The sequence below is a fragment of the Chelon labrosus genome, assembly GCF_963514085.1.
Source record: "Chelon labrosus genome assembly, chromosome: 5".
NCBI lineage: Eukaryota > Metazoa > Chordata > Actinopteri > Mugiliformes > Mugilidae > Chelon > Chelon labrosus.
In genome coordinates, this window is record NC_140341.1 from 857,432 (window position 1) to 877,718 (window position 20,287).

Consider the following 20,287-nt stretch of genomic DNA (forward strand, 5'->3'; position numbering starts at 1 on the left):
ACGGAAGAGAATGCGGAGTTGGGACTGGTCGCAAATGTAATTCAGAAAGGTTGGCCAGATAAACAAAGACAGCTTCCAGACAAAATCAAACAGTACTGGACATTTAGAGAAGAACTGGCACATGTGGATGGACGCATATTCAAGAACTCAAGGTTAGTAGTACCACACTCACTGAGAAGTGACATGTTCAGAAACATCCACCAGTCACACATGGGTATAGTTAAGTGTAAGGAGAGAGCCTGTGATGTACTGTACTGGCCAGGCATGGCCAAACAGATAGAAGAAGTTGTGGCTCAGTGTGCTGTATGTAACACACACAAGAACAATAATCCCAAAGAGCCACTTATGTCACATCCAGTGCCTGAGAGAGCATGGCTGAAGATAGGTGTGGATTTGTTTGACTTCAATGATGCAGAGTTTTTACTGTGTGTGGATTATTTTTCAAAGTTTCCAGAACTTATCAAACTGAGTGGGACCTCAAGCAAACATATCATTGGCCTCAAGTCTATATTTGAAGGCATGGTGTGCCAGATGAGTTATTCTCAGACAATGGAAGACAGCTGGTGAGCCAGGAGATGGTGGACTTCAGCACTGAGTGGGGTTTCAAACACACCACCTCCAGTCCCACTTTTCCACAGTCAAATGGGCAAGTTGAGAGGGCCGTCCAGACTGTAAAAAACCTGCTGAGAAAAGCACATACCAGAATACTCCACTGAGCGGGGTTGGCCTCTCACCTGCTCAAATGCTCATGGGGAGAAGGTTCAAATCAAAATTACCAGTGACAAAGACGTTGTTGCAGCCAGCTCTCTATAAAAATGCCAGTAGCAACCTTGTGAATAGACAACAAAGACAGAAACAATACTTTGACCGAGGAACCAGGACACTGTCTGATCTCCAAGATGGTGAAAATGTGAGGATTAGATAAGGCAGCAAGTGGGAACCAGCCACTGTGATAAAGAAACACAACCTGCCGAGATCCTACAGAGGTAAAAGCCAGAGTGGACAAGTGTCCAGGAGGAATCACAGACACCTGCTCAAAACTAGAGAGACTTCTTTCCCAGGGTCACATCTACAAGAGTAGATCTGGTGTTTGTTAAGATGAATTACTGTTGTATAAGCATTGCAAGCATCATAGCAAAAAGGCTAACAAACGTACAGCACCAGTTAACATTAGCCCTTCATTCATGACATGATACTGTAATCATACAGAGAGAACATAGCAGACCTTTATCTTTTCTTTTGTTCCTAAACTGGTCACCTGATGCTTTGACCTTTTTCTGTCCATCTCTGCGTTTATTTGACACTCGACAATCAACAGATTTCCATCCTCCAACGCTGTCACTCACGACCAGAAGTCAAGACTAAACCAATTCACCTTGGTGACCACATCATCGTTTTGTATTACCTAGTTTTATTTGGCCATTTCACACAATTCATAAAAACAAAACGTGCAGAACTTATAGGCCTGTATTTATAATATTAGGAATGAAATGTGCGTTACATGGAAGAAAGTCAAGGTGTGACTGACTTTAGCCCTTTTATACAGTGGACCCCCCCGTCCGTTTAATTTGGGAGAGACCCAGAGGTGAGCCGCCCCCCGCACCCCCCCTCCCCTTTCTCTTTCTCACACACACCTTCTCAGCAGCAGGGGCGCCTGCAGCTGCAGGGGGCAACAATTTACCAATTCCCCACACAGATATGACAGATAATAGAAAACCATGTTGCGGCGCATAGATTTATTGTTTTATTTTTTTCCAAGTGCTTGTGCCGCCCCCCTTGTGTCATGAAAAAATGCCGCCTCCAGGCGGCTGCCCGGTTCGCCCGTGCCTAAAACCACTACTGTCTGTTTGTCTAGCATTTGCACCTCTGGATCCACTGAATTGGAATTATTTTAGAAAACATACACAGAATTACAAGGCTTTAGAGAACAGTGCGCTATTGTAGGCTTAACATGTAAAGTTATAATTACATTATTTTAATATAATAGGTCGTGATCTAAAGTGGGCCAGTCTGAGGCATGAAACTCCAGGGCTGAAAATGAGTCCCACTCCGGCCCTGGTTTGCATGTTCTCCCTGTGTCTGCGTGGGTTCTCTCCAGGTTCTCCAGCTTCCTCCCACCGTCCAAAGACATGCTGGTTAGGTTCATTGGTGATTCTAAATTGGCCGTAGGTGCACTTGTCAACCAGCGTAACAGTGGACTTCGGCGTCGTTACACATTCACAAACAGGGGACTTACAGTTGAACAGTGGACATTTTTTAAGTCCCCTGTTAGTCATGCCTTAAATCAAGCTAAAATCATGTCTAAGACGCTCTCGTGAAATTTTTTAATATTAAGCAAAGTGGGGACTTGCAGGTATGTGAGTGTTAAACCCCATACTCAGCGGTGCCCCTGCTGATTGGAGCAGGGATTTTCACACGTCATTCACACACGTCGTTTCTTAACACTCCTCCATTGTCTGAATGGCTTGCAGCCCCAGCCAGTCTTTCAGATAGTAGTAGGGCTATTCATCAAACTACTTAGTGAAGAAACCACTCTATTGAAACACAATTCATCATGCATTCGAAACAAAATATAAAGGTTCAGCTTTAGTAGATATCAAGTAGATAAGTTTCGAGCTTGACACTATTAAAATAAAGGACTGCCCAGAAAGCAGGAGAGTAAGTAAATTGGAAATAAAATGGTCAGACGAATTAACCTCTTTTCGGTTTTAAGTAAGCACTAATACCTTATTTAGATGTGTGTGTCTCTGTGTTTTTACGGGGGTGGGAGGGTTGGGTTTTGCCATTGCTGTTTTTAGTATTACTTTGTATTGCTTTTAAAAGGTATGAAAAGTGCCATGTAAATAAAATTTGATTTGATTTGATTTGAATTAAACATGACAATTCATTCATTCATTCATCTTCTATACCCGTTTAGTCCTGTTAAGGGTCGCGGGGGTCTACTGGAGCCTATCCCAGCTGTCATCGGGCGAGAGGCAGGGGTACACCCTGGACAGGTCTCCAGTCTATCACAGGGCTAACACAGAGAGACAGACAACCATTCACACTCACATGCACACACACACACACACACACACACACAGGCTCACAGTCACTGTAAAAGCTGGAGAGAGACATGGCCAGGCACCTTTGCTATGTTTCAGTTGTCTACGTGTAGTGATGGTTATGATGGTGTGGATGTTCTGAGGTTCTGGTGGCAGAGAGAGGCCTAACGATGGAGAGGTGTACAGTAGTCCCTCGCTATAACGCGGTTCACCTTTCACGGCCTCGCAGTTTCGCAGATTTTTTTAGTACAATTTTGCATGCTTTTTTTTTTTTTCTTTTTAACAGCGCATTGTTTTCTGCATCATGATTGGCTAAGGGAGAGCCCGCGTGTCGTCTTTTGCGTCCTGATTGGCTAAGGGACTGTAGACCATTGTCAATCTCCTCGTACAGTGTCTCTTGTACAGCTTGCCAAATTTACATATACAGTATCTTTGATCGCTGGCAGTGTGACTGAAGTGCCGTATGTTTGCAAGTTATTGAGAAAAGTGTATAAAGTGTGTAGTGAGGGGTTTTGCAACCTTAAAACATTTATAATGTTTTAAGGTTGCAAAAAAGGGGGCGGCTGTGGCTCAGTAGGTAGAGCGGGTTGTCCACGAACCAGAGGGTTAATGGTTCGATCCCCGGAATGTGCCACATGCCGAAGTGTCCTTGAGCAAGACACTGAACCCCCAGTTGCTCCCAGTGCGTGGCACTGGTGTGTGAATGTGTGTGTGCTTGTGTGAACGAATGGGTAGATGTGTCTATGACTGTAAAGCGCTTTGAGTACCAATAGGTAGAAAAGCTCTATATAAAAGCAAGTCCATTTACCATTTACCATAATCATTGTAAAAAATAAAGCTGACTACTTCGCGGAGTTCGCCTATCGCGGGTTATTTTTAGAACGTAACTCCCGCGATTAACGAGGGACCACTGTACATGGTGGGGGTGTAACGCGTAGTGGGGGAGGGTGGGGGTGAGTGAGGGGGAGAGGGTCTGTGTGCACATGATCTAACGGTAAGTCAGGAGGTGGCTGAGGTGCAGGACCAGACAGTCAGGTTGATGTTTACCGATAAAAGCCGTGAACCCTCCTGATTTGGGTGGAGGCCATCTTGTTTAAAAAGGTGAGGCCTGTTTAAAAAAGCTGCAAAACTGTCAACAAACAGGATCCCTTTGGTCAGGCAGTACCCTTCAGCCACAGGTGAAGCTGACGAAGGCGGCTGGTGGTGACGTCACCATACCGAGGTGAGGGAAGCGGGCCGGCGACAATGAGCCGCTTCCCCGTGTCCAGCAGGCGATCCACCAGGGAGACGAGATCCTGTTTGAGGATCTCTGACTGGCGGTTTTTGAGGTCGTTGATGCCGGCCTCCAGGACCAGCGTGGAGGCCAAGTTGTGCTGTGTACTCAGCTGGAGGGCAGAGGACCTAGCTGACGCTGGCTCCAGGGAGGCAGAAGGTCTGGCCACCGTGCACCGCCACGTGCCTGACCATGGAGGTCCCGATAACCAGCACAGAGGGGGTGTGCTGCTGGCTGCCTGGAGTTGCGGCGGAGGCGGGACGGAGCCTGACGATCAGGTTGGTGGCGTTGGGCCGCGGTTGCTCGCGGCCGCGATTGGGGGGAGGTGTCCGGCTGGACGAGTGGGCCCCGGATCCTGGCCGCGGTTGTTCCTGACCGAGATGGAGGGGAGGGGTCCAGCTGGACGAGTGGGCCCCCGATCCTGGACTGGTGAGAGCCACGACCAACTGGATGGACAGGTTCCGGGGGTAAGCTGGACAAAACCCCCACGGGGGGGAAATCCTGCAGGCTTAGGATGTCAAACCTGTTGTCCAGTGTCAGATCCGGAGGCGGAGGAGGAGTGGATGGACGAGCCCCGGCGCCCCTGTGCACCACTGACCAGGGTTCCCTCACCTTGAGTGGAGTCGAGCTCACCATTCCAGTCTCCCGGATGAAGCCCTGCCACTCCACGGGGCGTAGGCAGGAGGTGGAGGGTGCCGATGTCTTGGGCTTGGCTCCCTGGCGGTGCCAGCGGGACTCGGCTAGTGCTGGTGACGGAGTTCCGGCGGTGATAGAGCCGGTCCACGGCAGGGTGGTGTTGTCCGTGACCGTCATGCTCCGGTCACCAGCACCGGATGTTCTCAGGTAGCTGATCAGCTTCACCTGGGTCGTGGCAACGATGGAGAAATCCATAAGGACTTTGTCCCTGTCCTTGAGGTCAGCCCTCAGACCAGAGACACTCTCCCTCAGTTTTGAGAGGGTGGGGAGGCAGGACTCGCACACCGCCAGCATACCTGCAGCCAGCGAGGATACTAGGTGTCCAGTGAGCAGGGCAGGTGAGGTTAGCTTCAAGTGTTAAAAACGCTCCCAGCTAGCCAAACAGCCGGGGAGCAGGCCGGTCAAATCCGGAGGAAAATTAAAACGATCGGTCTGTCCAATAGTTAAAAAATAAATAAATAAAAGTTTTAAACAGACTCTGTCTTATTTCTGAGTTCAGTCTGAACTGATTGGTCCGTAAAAAACAAGATAATTCCCACCATCAAATGTTTAAGCACAGCGTGCCGTGCGATCCATCTGCTCGCGCGGAAGGATCTCCAAAAATCTGATATGGAAGAAATGTGCAGTCTTAGTGAATCTGCTCAGTAATATCAGCTGGCATGTTGGTTGGTGAATTAAGTCTAGTCAGGACTGTAGTATGTTTTACAGTGCTTTTGTTAGACCTGGTTTAATGCAGTTTATCACTTGTTTTCATAACTGTCGTGTCAATATTCTACATAGAAAGTGCTGAAGGAAAAACTAAATCTTGAGAAAGGAAGATGTAGTGTGTTGGAATGTCAGAAGTGCATTACTCAGAAGGTTCCCTAGGTGGCACTCTAGTGGTATTGTGGTGTTACTGAGTTGGTGTTGGAACCACAGAATAAAATAAAAGACAGCGGTAGACTGACAAGACATGGCTTCGTCTACTTTATATATTACAAACATTATTCATGTATTGTTTATTAGTCTGAAAAAATAAAATGACTGACATGATTTTAATGTGAAGATAAAGTGACAACACATGAACCAAAGAGAAACTGGTCCTGTTCAAGTCAACAGAGATAAAGACATCAGGCTGTGAGCAACACACACACATGATTTACCGTAAATAGAGAGGGGAGGAGCAGTGAAAGTCAAAGTGTTCAGTCAGTTTGTTCAGACTCCATTTGAGACGACAGAGCAGAGGGAGGAAAACTGAAGGCTGAAGCAGAGTGAGTGTTAATATTCTTCTTCTTCTTCTTCTTCTTCTTCTTCTTCATGTGGACTGTAGAGGGAAGAAGAGTCAGAACTCAACACTTTGATTCAACTATTCACACATTTATTTTAATTATTAATTAAAAGTCAGGTGGTGATTCTGACCTTGTTAGATCTAATAAAGAAGTTTGGTGATATATCAGGATATAAAATAAACAAAACCAAATCTTCAATATTAATGCTAAATGTGACTGAGAGAAAATATCCAGCTATGTTGTAGAACAGTTTAAATATTTAGGAATTCAAATTTTGTCTAGGCTAGAATTTGTCACTAATGCCAATTATGAATCTTTAATGACAGATGTCTGACATATTAATTTTCAACAACTGATGAAGTGAACACATCTTGACCAAATACCTGATAAATCATTGTGTTCAAGTCACGAGTTAAACATATGATGCTGTGAAGATTTTCTGTGACCACCGCAGACAGACACATGATTTCCCTCATATGGAGAGGGAAGTTAAATAGGGAAGAAGAGTCAGAACTCAACACTTTGGTTCAACCATTCACACAAACTTGTGATTGATCACTTGGAGTTCTGCTGCTTTTATTAAACTGTGTAGTGTGTGTTTCACTTCCTGTTCTCAGTCAGAGTCTCTCTGAATAATATTAATATATTAGGTCAGAGGTCACAGGTAAATACCTTCCATCAAAGAAATACATTAGACTTTTAGATTCATTTTAATTATTAATTAAAAGTCAGGTGGTGATTCAGACCTTGTTAGATCTAATAAAGAAGTTTGGTGATATATCAGAATATAAAATAAACAAAACCAAATCTTCAATATTAATGCTAAATGTGACTGAGAGAAAATATCCAGCTATGTTGTAGAACAGTTTAAATATTTAGGAATTCAAATTCTGTCTAGGCTAGAATTTGTCACTAATGCCAATTATGAATCTTTAATAACAGATGTTAGTGAGTCACTTCAAAGATGGAAGTCACTACCAATGCCGATGATTGGGAGAATTAATATACTTAAGTGTAATGTCTTACCAAAATGACTTTACTTATTCCAAAATATCCCTCTACAATCAACTTCAGATTTATTCTCAAGAATTAAAAAAATGTTTGTGGAATTTATTTGGAACAACATGAGGGCTAGACTACGTTTGTCTTTACTGTACTTACCATCTGATAGTGGCGGTCTGAAATGTCCAAACTTAATGTTGTATTATTGGTCTGAACAAATGATTACTCTGACATATTCATTTTCAACAACTGACCCTCCTCATTGGACAGAAATAGAATTGCACAATTTCCCGTTACCTCTTCCCCTATTTATATATTCAGACTCGGCTAAAAAAAATTACAGATACAAATAAAAATCCAACTGTAAAACATATGATCAAGATAAATGATAATGAAATTCTAAAAAGTATTTAAAACAATCACAAGCACTGTCACAGTTTAGCCAGGTATGGGGCAATTACAACTTTACACCAGGCAGAGCAGATGTAGCATTTAAATTATGGAATCTAAAAGGAATTCAAAATATCCAAGATTTGTTTCTGTCGCATTTAAATAACATAATGTCTTTTGAGGAGTTGAGGATTAAATTTAATCTTAACAGAACACAATTTATTAAATATATTGAGCTTAGAAATTTTATGAGATCAAACCAAAATAATGCTCTCACGACACCTGCTTATTTATCTTTGGAAAACAGAAGGCTGGTGCAAGAGTTAAAACCAAATCAGCAAATGTACGTTTTAAACTGATACATAATAAATGGTTAATGAGGATGTATGTTACCCCATTGGAACTAATACAAGTAAAACAAAAACATACCAGATATTTGCACAATATGTATGGAAAGTGAAGGAACCCTGTTTCATTGTTTATGGAAATGTAGAAAATTTTTGAGAACAGGTGGGAGTAATAATTGAAGAAATAATCTTAAAATGAACCACATTGAACCGTAAACTATTTTTGCTGGGTCTGTATCCAGAAAAAAACTAACTTTCAACAAAAGTGAAAGAATACTCATAGATCTCAGTTTGCTCAATGCCAATAAATGCATCGCACTAGTATGGAAAACGACTCATAGACCAGAAGTGACACAGTGGTTGAGACAGATGTTAACAAACCTTCCTCTTGAATGAAGAAATCAGCTGACTGGAGAAGACTGACTGTAACTGAAGTTGATGTAAACTCACTGAGTGTTACTGGTTTACCTCTCAGACTGACTGAAGTCCAGAAGATGGAGGAAGAGGAGGACGGAGCAGAGTCTACAGTATCCAGCTGTCTGTCTATGAAGAGTGACTGGTCCAAAGAAATTCCTCCAAACTTCAGAGGAGAACCTGGACCCTCAGACACAAAGTAAGAGACTGTTTCTACTGTAAACTGACCTGATGGAAGATGATGATTTTAGGATGAAGCAGAAATGTTCTGCTGAAAGATTTCTAGTCATGATGCAGATGTTTTAGTGCAGGTAGGTAAGATCCTAGTCTGGGTTTTAGAACCAGGAAGTACTGATGGTATTTCTGTAGTAAAACACCTGAGAACCTCCATTTCAGAATGTCCACTCATCAATATTCAGATATATTTGTCCTAATGTTGAAGTCTGTGAAGATTTTCAATCTGCAAATGATTTTAGTGATGAAGAAATGTGTTGACAGAAAGAGGAAGAGGAGTCCTGTTTCTGTGGAGGAGCAGCTGTCCTGCTGTGCTTTGTGTCAGGACGTCCTGAAGGATCCAGTCTCTAGCAGCTGTGGACACTGGTTTTGCAGACAGTGCATCACCTCATACTGGGACCAGTCTGCTTCATCAGGAGACTCCTCCTGTCCCCAGTGTGGACCAAGATCCAGAAGAAGACCTGGACTGCAGACAGCCAGTCAGAGCGGCACTGTACAAAGTAAGACTGTACATCTGTCTGCTGATGGACTCTTTTCTGGAAACCTGTTGATTTAATCCAGACACATTGTTGTGTTCTACAGCATGGGGATTTAAGATCATTCTAAATATCATTGTAAATGAACTCCCAGTGAAATGTCACTGCATTGTTTCTGCTCCAGAGTAATAACAGCAGGACAGAGAGGAGTGAATGCTGTGTATTACAGACAGTCACACTGACTAACAGCCAGACAGCAGCCTGAGACACAACAAGAGACACAGACTCTGAACAACAGCCCACATTAGCTTTCCTGCTAACGTCTCCTTCTTCTCTAACCTACTCACATCTTGTCCTGCAGATCCACTTGTTGAACAAGAACCAAACAAACATCCACTGAGGAAAACTGCTCTGCTCACATCAGTTTGTAGCAGTAGATAGTGAAGCAGCTGATGAGTAGCAGCACTTTGAACAGCTTCAAAACTTCACATATATTGATAGAATATTAAATTAGTTTAGATTCCTCTAGTTTCATTTATTCTCTTTTGTTTTCCTGCACTTCACATATCAGCTTTATTTTACTCTTCACTGATTTCTTTCCTCATAACTGAGCTTTGTTAATTACTGCTGAAGCAAATGAAACTCCTGCTGAGACCAGCCAGTGGGAGGCTTTTATTGTGAAAGAGCCAGAGGAAATGCAGTGTATTTGTCATCTGCTTATCAGTGTTTGGTTGGTGGTGCTATTAAAACCAAGAGATGAACATATTGTGCATCATTTTATTGGTAGCTCAGTCTTAAATATTACAACAAGGAAGGAACAACAACAGTGAGCTGTTAGATGAAGAGCTGCAGACAAGCTGCTGAAGCTCAACCTGCTGCCTCTGCTGTCAATCAAACACTACCACAAGAAAAAAGAGCATTTCTAATGTTTCCTCCAAAAATGTTTCATTGTGAGAAGAAAAAACTCTTTACACCACATTTAAAAGTCAGTTTTCTGTTCTTTGTGACTTCAAACAGGGATGAGTGTTTTCTTTCTGTCTCACGTTTGTTCTTCTTTCCAGCAGATGATGGTCTGCAGGAGGTTTTAGATGAACATAAGATCAGTCTGAGGTGGAGATGTGAACGTGTGACTGAAGGAAGTGATGTAACAGGAAGTGGAACCCTCCTCAACAGGATCTACACTGAGCTCTACATCACAGAGGGACAGAGTGAAGAGGTTAATACCCAACATGAGGTGAAGCAGCTTGAGACAGCTTCCAAGATGAAGGTCCTCCATGACACTCCAATCAAGTGCCACCACATCTTTAAAGCCTTACCTGACCAACAGAGACACATCAGAGTGGTTCTGACCAACGGCGTCGCTGGTGTTGGAAAAACCTTCTCAGTGCAGAAGTTCACTCTGGACTGGGCCGAGGGTTTGGAAAACCAAGATGTCAGTGTGGTGATTGTGCTTTCGTTCAGGGAGCTGAACTTGATCAAAGATGAGCAGTACAGTCTTCTCAGGCTGCTCCATGTTTTCCATCCATCATTACAGAAGGTCACAGCAGAGGAGCTGGCTGTCTGTAAACTTTTGTTCATCTTTGACGGCCTGGATGAAAGCAGACTTTCACTGGACTTCAACAACAGTGAGGTTGTGTCTGATGTCACACAGAAGGCATCAGTCAACGTGCTGCTGACAAACCTCATCAAGGGGAAACTGCTTCCCTCGGCTCTGGTCTGGATCACTTCCCGACCTGCAGCAGCCAATCAGATCCCTCCTACATGTGTTGACAGGGTAACAGAAGTACGAGGCTTCACTGACGCCCAGAAGGAGGAGTACTTCAGGAGGAGGTTCAGTGATGAAGAGCTGTCCAGCAGAATCATCTCCCACATCAAGACATCCAGGAGCCTCCACATCCTGTGTGGAGTCCCAGTCTTCTGCTGGATCACTGCTACAGTTCTGGAGCACATGTTGACTACAGAGCAGAGAGGAGAGCTGCCCAAGACCCTGACTGACATGTACTCACACTTTGTGATGGTTCAGACAAAGAGGAAGAACAACAAGTACCATGAGGGACATGAGACGAGTCCACAGGAGCTGATGGAGGCTGACAGGGAAGTTCTTCTGAAGCTGGGGAGGCTGGCGTTTGAACATCTGGAGAAAGGAAACATCATGTTCTATCAAGAAGACCTGGAGCTCTGCGGTCTTGATGTGACAGAGGCCTCAGTGTACTCAGGAGTTTGTACAGAGATCTTCAAAAGAGAGAGTGTGATCTTCCAGAAATCAGTCTACTGCTTTGTTCATCTGAGTGTTCAGGAGTTTCTGGCTGCAGTCTACATGTTCCACTGTTACACCAACAAGAAGACAGAGGTGCTGGAGGACTTCCTGGGGAAAGACCACCAGGTCTCCACTAAGTCTCTGGATGTTTTCCTGTATGGAGCCATGGAGAAATCCCTGCTCAGTAAAAATGGTCACCTGGACCTGTTTGTTCGCTTCCTTCATGGCCTCTCTCTGGAGTCCAACCAGAGACTCTTAGGAGGTCTGCTGGGTCAGACAGAGAACAGTCCAGAAATCATCCAGAGAATCATCAACAACCTGAAGAAGATGAACACTGATGAAATCTCTCCTGACAGAAGCATCAACATGTTCCACTGTCTGATGGAGATGAACGATCTCTCAGTTCATCAGGAGATCCAAGAGTTCCTGAAGTCAAAGAACAGATCGAAGGAGAAACTCTCTGAGATCCACTGCTCAGCTCTGGCCTACATGCTGCAGATGTCAGAGGAGGTTCTGGATGAGTTGAACCTGGATCAGTACAGAACATCAAAGGAGGGACGACGGAGACTGATTCCAGCTGTGAGGAACTGCAGAAAGGCTCGGTGAGTCCTGATGTGATCATTAACAGAATCAGTCAGTGGAGATTAGTAGTTTAGTTCTTCACATATACACAGGATTACATTATTGTCATTATTCTTAGTTTTACCTCAAACATTATACATCAGTTGAGTTGATTTCCGAAGCTGTTTAAAATGCTGTGAGTATAAAAGTGTAGATTCTTTTAGTTGGTTGTGATGTTTGTTATTATTTATTATGTATTTGTAATAATTGTTAGATTCTATATTCTTTTTAACCATTTCTTTATCTTCCTTTGTGTGATGGATGCTTCATGTAACCCTGATAAAACTAATGAAGGGGGTTGTGCTGGAGGTTTTTGAGACACACAACATTTTATAGTTTGTTTTATTCAGTAAGTTTAGTGGTTTAAAACCAGATCTGTATCATTTTCTAAAGATTACTGAAGTCATTGTGACCATGGAGGATGCTGGGGGATGCCTCAGTGCTTTTATTGAAATGACATGGAACAAAATGACCACACTCAAATTACAAGTGTCACTTTATTAGAGGTATATTTTTACATTATTTGTCCCAAGATGTTTTCTACATGATATTCTATGTAGGATGAACCAGTTTAGTTCTGTTTGTAATCTGTCTTCATTTTCCTTTAGATCTCCTTCAGGCTGTAAGCTCATCATACAAAAACACAAATATTAGCATTCAGTTGTAATGCATCACCTCTTAAAGAGAAACTTCATATTCACTCAAGCATCAGTCAGATATCCTGGGTTCAGTTAACACACTGTGTTTGTATAAAAAGTGGATTCCTTCTTGTCAAGTGTTTAGTTTCATTTCTGCAGCGTTTGGCAGCAGTCATCAGATTTTTCCTGCATATGGACGTGAACAGTCGTAGCTGACAGTAGTAGGTAACAAAGAGAGATCATCTCTCCAACTGGAACTGTTCACTGAGTTCAACTCGTTCTAAATGTTCTGGAGTCAAAGTGAAGAAATGTTTTCATCAACCAGATGTCTTCATTCTGACTGTTTCGATCAAATCACACTGATAGACTGTGGACAGTATGGAAGCCTAAATGTAACTCCATTTTCCCTCCGTCATCTACAAGATGAAAGCAGAACAGAGATTGTCATTAAAAGTCTGCAGCTATGAGAGAGACTGAAGAGAGTCATTGTGTCATGTCAAACACAGTAAGATGAGATGAGCTGAACCACAGATGTTCATCAGATGATCACCTCACTGTTTCATACTCATTCAGTCTGGATCTAGAATGTGAATGATCTGATTTTATAACAGATTTTATATGTTTTCTAATCACAGATTTACTGGATGTGGACTCTCAGAGACTCATTGTGAAGTTGTGGCCTCAGCTCTGAAGTTCAACCCTTCCTATCTGACAGAGCTGGACATGAATCATAATAACCTGAAGGATTCAGGAGTGAAGCATCTGTCTGCTGGACTGGAGAGTCCAAACTGTAGACTGGAGACTCTGAGGTCAGTTCACTGACTGGAGCTGTTGTAGGTTTTCTTTATTTATTCAATTAAAATCATTGATGTGTGAAATGTTCTTTAGTTGATAAATGTTCAGTATTTCCATGAGCACAAATCTGAAGAAGTTTCTTGTTTTTCTCAAATGTTGTGTTTTTACAAATGGCTGAACAATAGTTTTTCCTTGCGGCTCCAAATAGAAGTGAAAGACTTGAGCAGGCTTCATTTAAAGGTGACAGAAGTGGACTCATGACGGGGAGATGATGTGAGCCTCCACAGGTTCATGTTGTGCTCCATCAGTCAGTGAAGATGAAGTCAGTACTGATGAGGCTGTAGAGTGTGTGAGGATGTGAATGAGGCTGTTGAAGATCTGATGATAGCAGATAAAAACAGGCTGCAGAGAGTCTGAGAGAGAGACAGGTCAGAGAAAGAAGAGAAAGACATGAATGGAAAACTTGATGAAGGTGAAGTTAGGAACTGTGATGATGTTGATGGGTTCAGAAGCTGACATGGCTGCTACAGAGACAAGCCACACAGCTGCTGTGGTGAGGTGTGTGTTAAAGCAGAGTCCTAAACAGCAGCCTAACACTGGCCCAAACATCCCAACAAAGCAGGATTCAGGCTCAGTGTGAGGATTTCAAACAGAACCTGGAGGAGAGACAGGACTCTGTTGGAATGACTGCAGAAAGAAGGCAGGTGAGACCAGTCATAGTGTTTGTGATTTAGAGCCAGAACAGAGTTTGTGTTCCTGAACAAGTCACACTCTGTTTCAGAATCAACAACTATTTTATCTCTCAGAGGTTAAACATGGAGTGTATGAAGAGATCTCTGATCAGTAAAGTTTGAACTGAAGCACAAACTCCCAGATCTTCTGCTTCTGCTGCTCATTTGAACCTGACAAAAGGTTGAGCTCATTTCCAGAGTCGAGGGTCTCTGACTACAAAGGCTCAGTCTCCTCTGGTTTTTAGCCTCCACCCAGGAATTAGTAACAGAGCTCTACTGGAGGAGGGTTAACATGTCAGAGATACAATCAGGGACCAACATCATACCAGACTGAAAGTCATCATTGAAACTTCAACATCTGTTCTAAAATACACAGAGAAGCAGTGAAGGGATGCTACAACTGGTGTTACATGTTAGTGGATTTAGTCAGTAAGTGATGATGTCTGTAGAAGGCATGATGAAGATCCACAATAAAATAAGGACAAAGTCAGTCAAACATGTCTGAGTAGATTTAATCTACATCTTTTATTCTTTATTCAGATTGATTAACTGCAGGTTGTCAGAGATCAGCTGTGATTCTCTGGTCTCAGCTCTGAAGTCCAACCCCTCCCATCTGAAACATCTGGACCTGAATATCAACGACCTGAAAGATTCAGGAGTGAAGCAGCTGTGTGGTTTTCTGGAGAGTCCAGACTGTAGACTGGAGACTCTGGGGTCTGTTCACTGTCTGTTACTGTTGTAGATCTGATATGTTTAATCACCAACTGAATCTAATTCATGTTCATCCAGAACTTTCCTCCATAAATCTGTAAATGTCCTTTAGTTCAAGACGAGTGTTTGTATCAGAAACTGTAGAAAATGTCCACTGTTAGTTGTTAAAGTCAATGAAGCTTAAAGGATGTTAGGACACAGTAATGTTGAGCTGCATATTTAAAACCTGAACACATCTGATTGAATTATTCATCATTTAATCTACATCTTTTATTCTTTATTCAGACTTAGTGACTGCAGTTTGTCAGAGATCAGCTGTGATTCTCTGGTCTCAGCTCTGAAGTCCAACCCCTCCCATCTGGAACATCTGGACCTGAGTGACAACAGTCTGAAGGATTCAGATGTGAAGCAGCTTCTTGATCTTGTGAAGAGTCCAGACTATAAACTGGAGATGTTGGAGTGAGTAGAGGGTTCCAGTCAGTCCATGCTGCTTTCATCAGTATTGTCCTAAACACAGTTAGTATCAAAGATCCAGTGTTTCCTGTAAACCTGCAGCTTCTCAGTGAAGCTGTGAGAGGAGAATGGAGACAGGCTTCAGGATTGGACAGAAAGACAGAGAGAGAGACAACAGTCAGCCAATCAGATGAGCCAGAAGCTTGTTGTGATCATGTGTTTGAGTTGATGTGAAGACGACTGTTGTTGTTGTGTTGATGTGTCCAGGAAATAAAGCTGGATTCCAGCTGACAGCCTTCCAAGATGTATAGAGACAGTGGTGGTCATTCATCAGATCTGATCAACAACTGATCACAGCTCTGAGATCAGTCTGACTGGAGAAGACTGACTGTAACTGAAGTTGATGTAAACTCACTGAGTGTTACTGGTTTACCTCTCAGACTGACTGAATTCCAGAAGATGGAGGAAGAGGAGGACAGAGCAGAGTCTACAGTATCCAGCTGTCTGTCTATGAAGAGTGACAGGTCCAGAGAACATCCTCCATTCTTCAGAGAAGAACCTGGACCCTCAGACACAAAGTAAGAGACTGTTTCTACTGTAAACTGACCTGATGGAAGATGATGATTTTAGGATGAAGCAGAAATGTTCTGCTGAAAGATTTCTAGTCATGATGCAGATGTTTTAGTGCAGGTAGGTAAGATCCTAGTCTGGGTTTTAGAACCAGGAAGTACTGATGGTATTTCTGTAGTAAAACACCTGAGAACCTCCATTTCAGAATGTCCACTCATCAATATTCAGATATATTTGTCCTAATGTTGAAGTCTGTGAAGATTTTCAATCTGCAAATGATTTTAGTGATGAAGAAATGTGTTGACAGAGAGAGGAAGAGGAGTCCTGTTTCTGTGGAGGAGCAGCTGTCCTGCTGTGCTTTGTGTCAGGACGTCCTGAAGGATCCAGTCTCTAGCAGCTGTGGACACTGGTTCTGCAGACAGTGCATCACCTCATACTGGGACCAGTCTGCTTCATCAGGAGACTCCTCCTGTCCCCAGTGTGGACCAAGATCCAGAAGAAGACCTGGACTGCAGACAGCCAGTCAGAGCAGCACTGTACAAAGTAAGACTGTACATCTGTCTGCTGATGGACTCTTTTCTGGAAACCTGTTGATTTAATCCAGACACATTGTTGTGTTCTACAGCATGGGGATTTAAGATCATTCTAAATATCATTGTAAATGAACTCCCAGTGAAATGTCACTGCATTGTTTCTGCTCCAGAGTAATAGCAGCAGGACAGAGAGGAGTGAATGCTGTGTATTACAGACAGTCACACTGACTAACAGCCAGACAGCAGCCTGAGACACAACAAGAGACACAGACTCTGAACAACAGCCCACATTAGCTTTCCTGCTAACGTCTCCTTCTTCTCTAACCTACACACATCTTGTCCTGCAGATCCACTTGTTGAACAAGAACCAAACAAATATCCACTGAGGAAAACTGCTCTGCTAACATCAGTTTGTAGCAGTAAATAGTGAAGCAGCTGATGAGTAGCAGCACTTTGAACAGCTTCAAAACTTCACATATATTGATAGAATATTTTATTAGTTTAGATTCCTCTAGTTTCATTTATTCTCTTTTATTTTCCTGCACTTCACATATCAGCTTTATTTTACTCTTCACTGATTTCTTTCCTCATAACTGAGCTTTGTTAATTACTGCTGAAGCAAATGAAATTCCTGCTGAGACCAGCCAGTGGGAGGCTTTTATTGTGAAAGAGCCAGAGGAAATGCAGTGTATTTGTCATCTGATTATCAGTGTTTGGTTGGTGGTGCTATTAAAACCAAGAGATGAACATATTGTGCATCATTTTAGTGGTAGCTCAGTCTTAAATATTCCAACAAGGAAGGAACAACAACAGTGAGCTGTTAGATGAAGAGCTGCAGACAAGCTGCTGAAGCTCAACCTGCTGCCTCTGCTGTCAATCAAACACTACCACAAGAAAAAAGAGCATTTCTAATGTTTCCTCCAAAAATGTTTCATTGTGAGAAGAAAAAACTCTTTACAACACATTTAAAAGTCAGTTTTCTGTTCTTTGTGACTTCAAACAGGGATGAGTGTTTTCTTTCTGTCTCACGTTTGTTCTTCTTTCCAGCAGATGTTGGTCTGCAGGAGGTTTTATATGAACATAAGATCAGTCTGAGGAGGAGATGTGAACGTGTGATTGAAGGAAGTGATGTAACAGGAAGTGGAACCCTCCTCAACAGGATCTACACTGAGCTCTACATCACAGAGGGACAGAGTGAAGAGGTTAATACCCAACATGAGGTGAAGCAGCTTGAGACAGCTTCCAAGATGAAGGTCCTCCATGACACTCCAATCAAGTGCCACGACATCTTTAAAGCCTTACCTGACCAACAGAGACACATCAGAGTGGTTCTGACCAACGGCGTCGCTGGTGTTGGAAAAACCTTCTCAGTGCAGAAGTTCACTCTGGACTGGGCAGAGGGTTTGGAAAACCAAGATGTCAGTGTGGTGATTGTGCTTTCGTTCAGGGAGCTGAACTTGATCAAAGATGAGCAGTACAGTCTTCTCAGGCTGCTCCATGTTTTCCATCCAACATTACAGAAGGTCACAGCAGAGGAGCTGGCTGTCTGTAAACTTTTGTTCATCTTTGACGGCCTGGATGAAAGCAGACTTTCATTGGACTTCAACAACAGTGAGGTTGTGTCTGATGTCACACAGGAGGCATCAGTCAACGTGCTGCTGACAAACCTCATCAAGGGGAAACTGCTTCCCTCGGCTCTGGTCTGGATCACTTCCCGACCTGCAGCAGCCAATCAGATCCCTCCTACATGTGTTGACAGGCTAACAGAAGTACGAGGCTTCACTGACGCCCAGAAGGAGGAGTACTTCAGGAGGAGGTTCAGTGATGAAGAGCTGTCCAGCAGAATCATCTCCCACATCAAGACATCCAGGAGCCTCCACATCCTGTGTGGAGTCCCAGTCTTCTGCTGGATCACTGCTACAGTTCTGGAGCACATGTTGACTACAGAGCAGAGAGGAGAGCTGCCCAAGACCCTGACTGACATGTACTCACACTTTGTGATGGTTCAGACAAAGAGGAAGAAGAACAAGTACCATGAGGGACATGAGACCAGTCCACAGGAGCTGATGGAGGCTGACAGGGAAGTTCTTCTGAAGCTGGGGAGGCTGGCGTTTGAACATCTGGAGAAAGGAAACATCATGTTCTACCAAGAAGACCTGGAGCTCTGTGGTCTTGATGTGACAGAGGCCTCAGTGTACTCAGGCGTTTGTACGGAGATCTTCAAAAAAGAGAGTGTGATCTTCCAGAAATCAGTCTACTGCTTTGTTCATCTGAGCGTTCAGGAGTTTCTGGCTGCAGTCTATATGTTCCACTGTTACACCAACAAGAAGACAGAGGTGCTGAAGAACTTCCTGGGGAAAGACTGGTGGTATACCGTCTATGTGGATGTCTTGCTGTATGGAGCCATGGAGAAATCCCTGCTCAGTAAAAATGGTCACCTGGACCTGTTTGTTCGCTTCCTTCATGGCCTCTCTCTGAAGTCCAACCAGAGACTCTTAGGAGGTCTGCTGGGTCAGACAGAGAACAGTCCAGAAATCATCCAGAGAATCATCAACAACCTGAAGAAGATGAACACTGATGAAATCTCTCCTGACAGAAGCATCAACATCTTCCACTGTCTGATGGAGATGAACGACCTCTCAGTTCATCAGGAGATCCAAGAGTTCCTGAAGTCAGAGAACAGATCAGTGAGGAGACTCTCTGAGATCCACTGCTCAGCTCTGGCCTACATGCTGCAGATGTCAGAGGAGGTTCTGGATCAGTTGAACCTGGATCAGTACAACACATCAAAGGAGGGACGACGGAGACTGATCCCAGCTGTGAGGAACTGCAGAAAGGCTCGGTGAGTCCTGATGTGATCATTAACAGAATCAATCAGTGGAGATTAGTAGTTTAGTTCTTCACATATACACAGGATTACATTATGGTCATTATTCTTAGTTTTACCTCAAACATTATACATCAGTTGAGTTGATTTCTGAAGCTGTTTAAAATGCTGTGAGTATAAAAATGTAGATTATTTTAGTTGGTTGTGATGTTTGTTATTATCTATTATGTATTTGTAATAATTGTTAGATTCTATATTCTTTTTAACCATTTCTTTATCTTCCTTTGTGTGATGGAGGCTTCATGTAACCCTGATAAAACTAATGAAGGAGGTTGTGCTGGAGGTTTTTGAGACACACAACATTTTATAGTTTGTTTTATTCAGTAAGTTTAGTGGTTTAAAACCAGATCTGTATCATTTTCTAAAGAGTACTGAAGTCATTGTGACCATGGAGGATGCTGGGGGATGCCTCAGTGCTTTTATTGAAATGACATGGAACAAAATGACCACACTCAAATTACAAGTGTCACTTTATTAGAGGTATATTTTTACATTATTTGTCCCAAGATGTTTTCTACATGACATTCTATGTAGGGTGAACCAGTTTAGTTCTGTTTGTAATCTGTCTTCATTTTCTTTTAGATCTCCTTCAGGCTGTAAGCTCATCATACAAAAACACAATATTAGCATTCAGTTGTAATGCATCACCTGTTAAAGAGAAACTTCATATTCACTCAAGCATCAGTCAGATATCCCGGGTTCAGTTAACACACTGTGTTTGTATAAAAAGTGGATTCCTTCTTGTCAAGTGTTTAGTTTCATTTCTGCAGCGTTTGGCAGCAGTCATCAGATTTTTCCTGCGTATGGACGCGAATAGTCGTAGCTGACAGTAGTAGGTAGCACAGAGAGAACATCTCTCCAACTGGAACTGTTGTTCAGGATTGGACAATGAGTTCAACTCATTCTAAATGTTCTGGAGTCAAAGTGAAGAAATGTTTTCATTAACC

The 20,287-nt window shown here is 43.0% G+C and overlaps 1 protein-coding gene across 1 annotated transcript in view; it reads left to right on the forward strand.

Moving 5' to 3' along the window:
- Nucleotides 1-20,287, forward strand: part of LOC311488731 (uncharacterized protein) — a gene marked incomplete at its 3' end in the record, with an annotated part of 331,706 nt that overhangs the window by 66,566 nt on the left and 244,853 nt on the right. The window contains exons 3-8 of the mRNA XM_084545582.1: nt 8,933-9,147; nt 10,206-12,003; nt 13,296-13,469; nt 14,727-14,915; nt 15,198-15,315; nt 17,293-19,295. Coding sequence (XP_084401708.1) covers nt 8,933-9,147; nt 10,206-12,003; nt 13,296-13,469; nt 14,727-14,915; nt 15,198-15,315; nt 17,293-19,295 — 4,497 coding nt within the window. The remainder of the gene's footprint in view (nt 1-8,932; nt 9,148-10,205; nt 12,004-13,295; nt 13,470-14,726; nt 14,916-15,197; nt 15,316-17,292; nt 19,296-20,287) is intronic.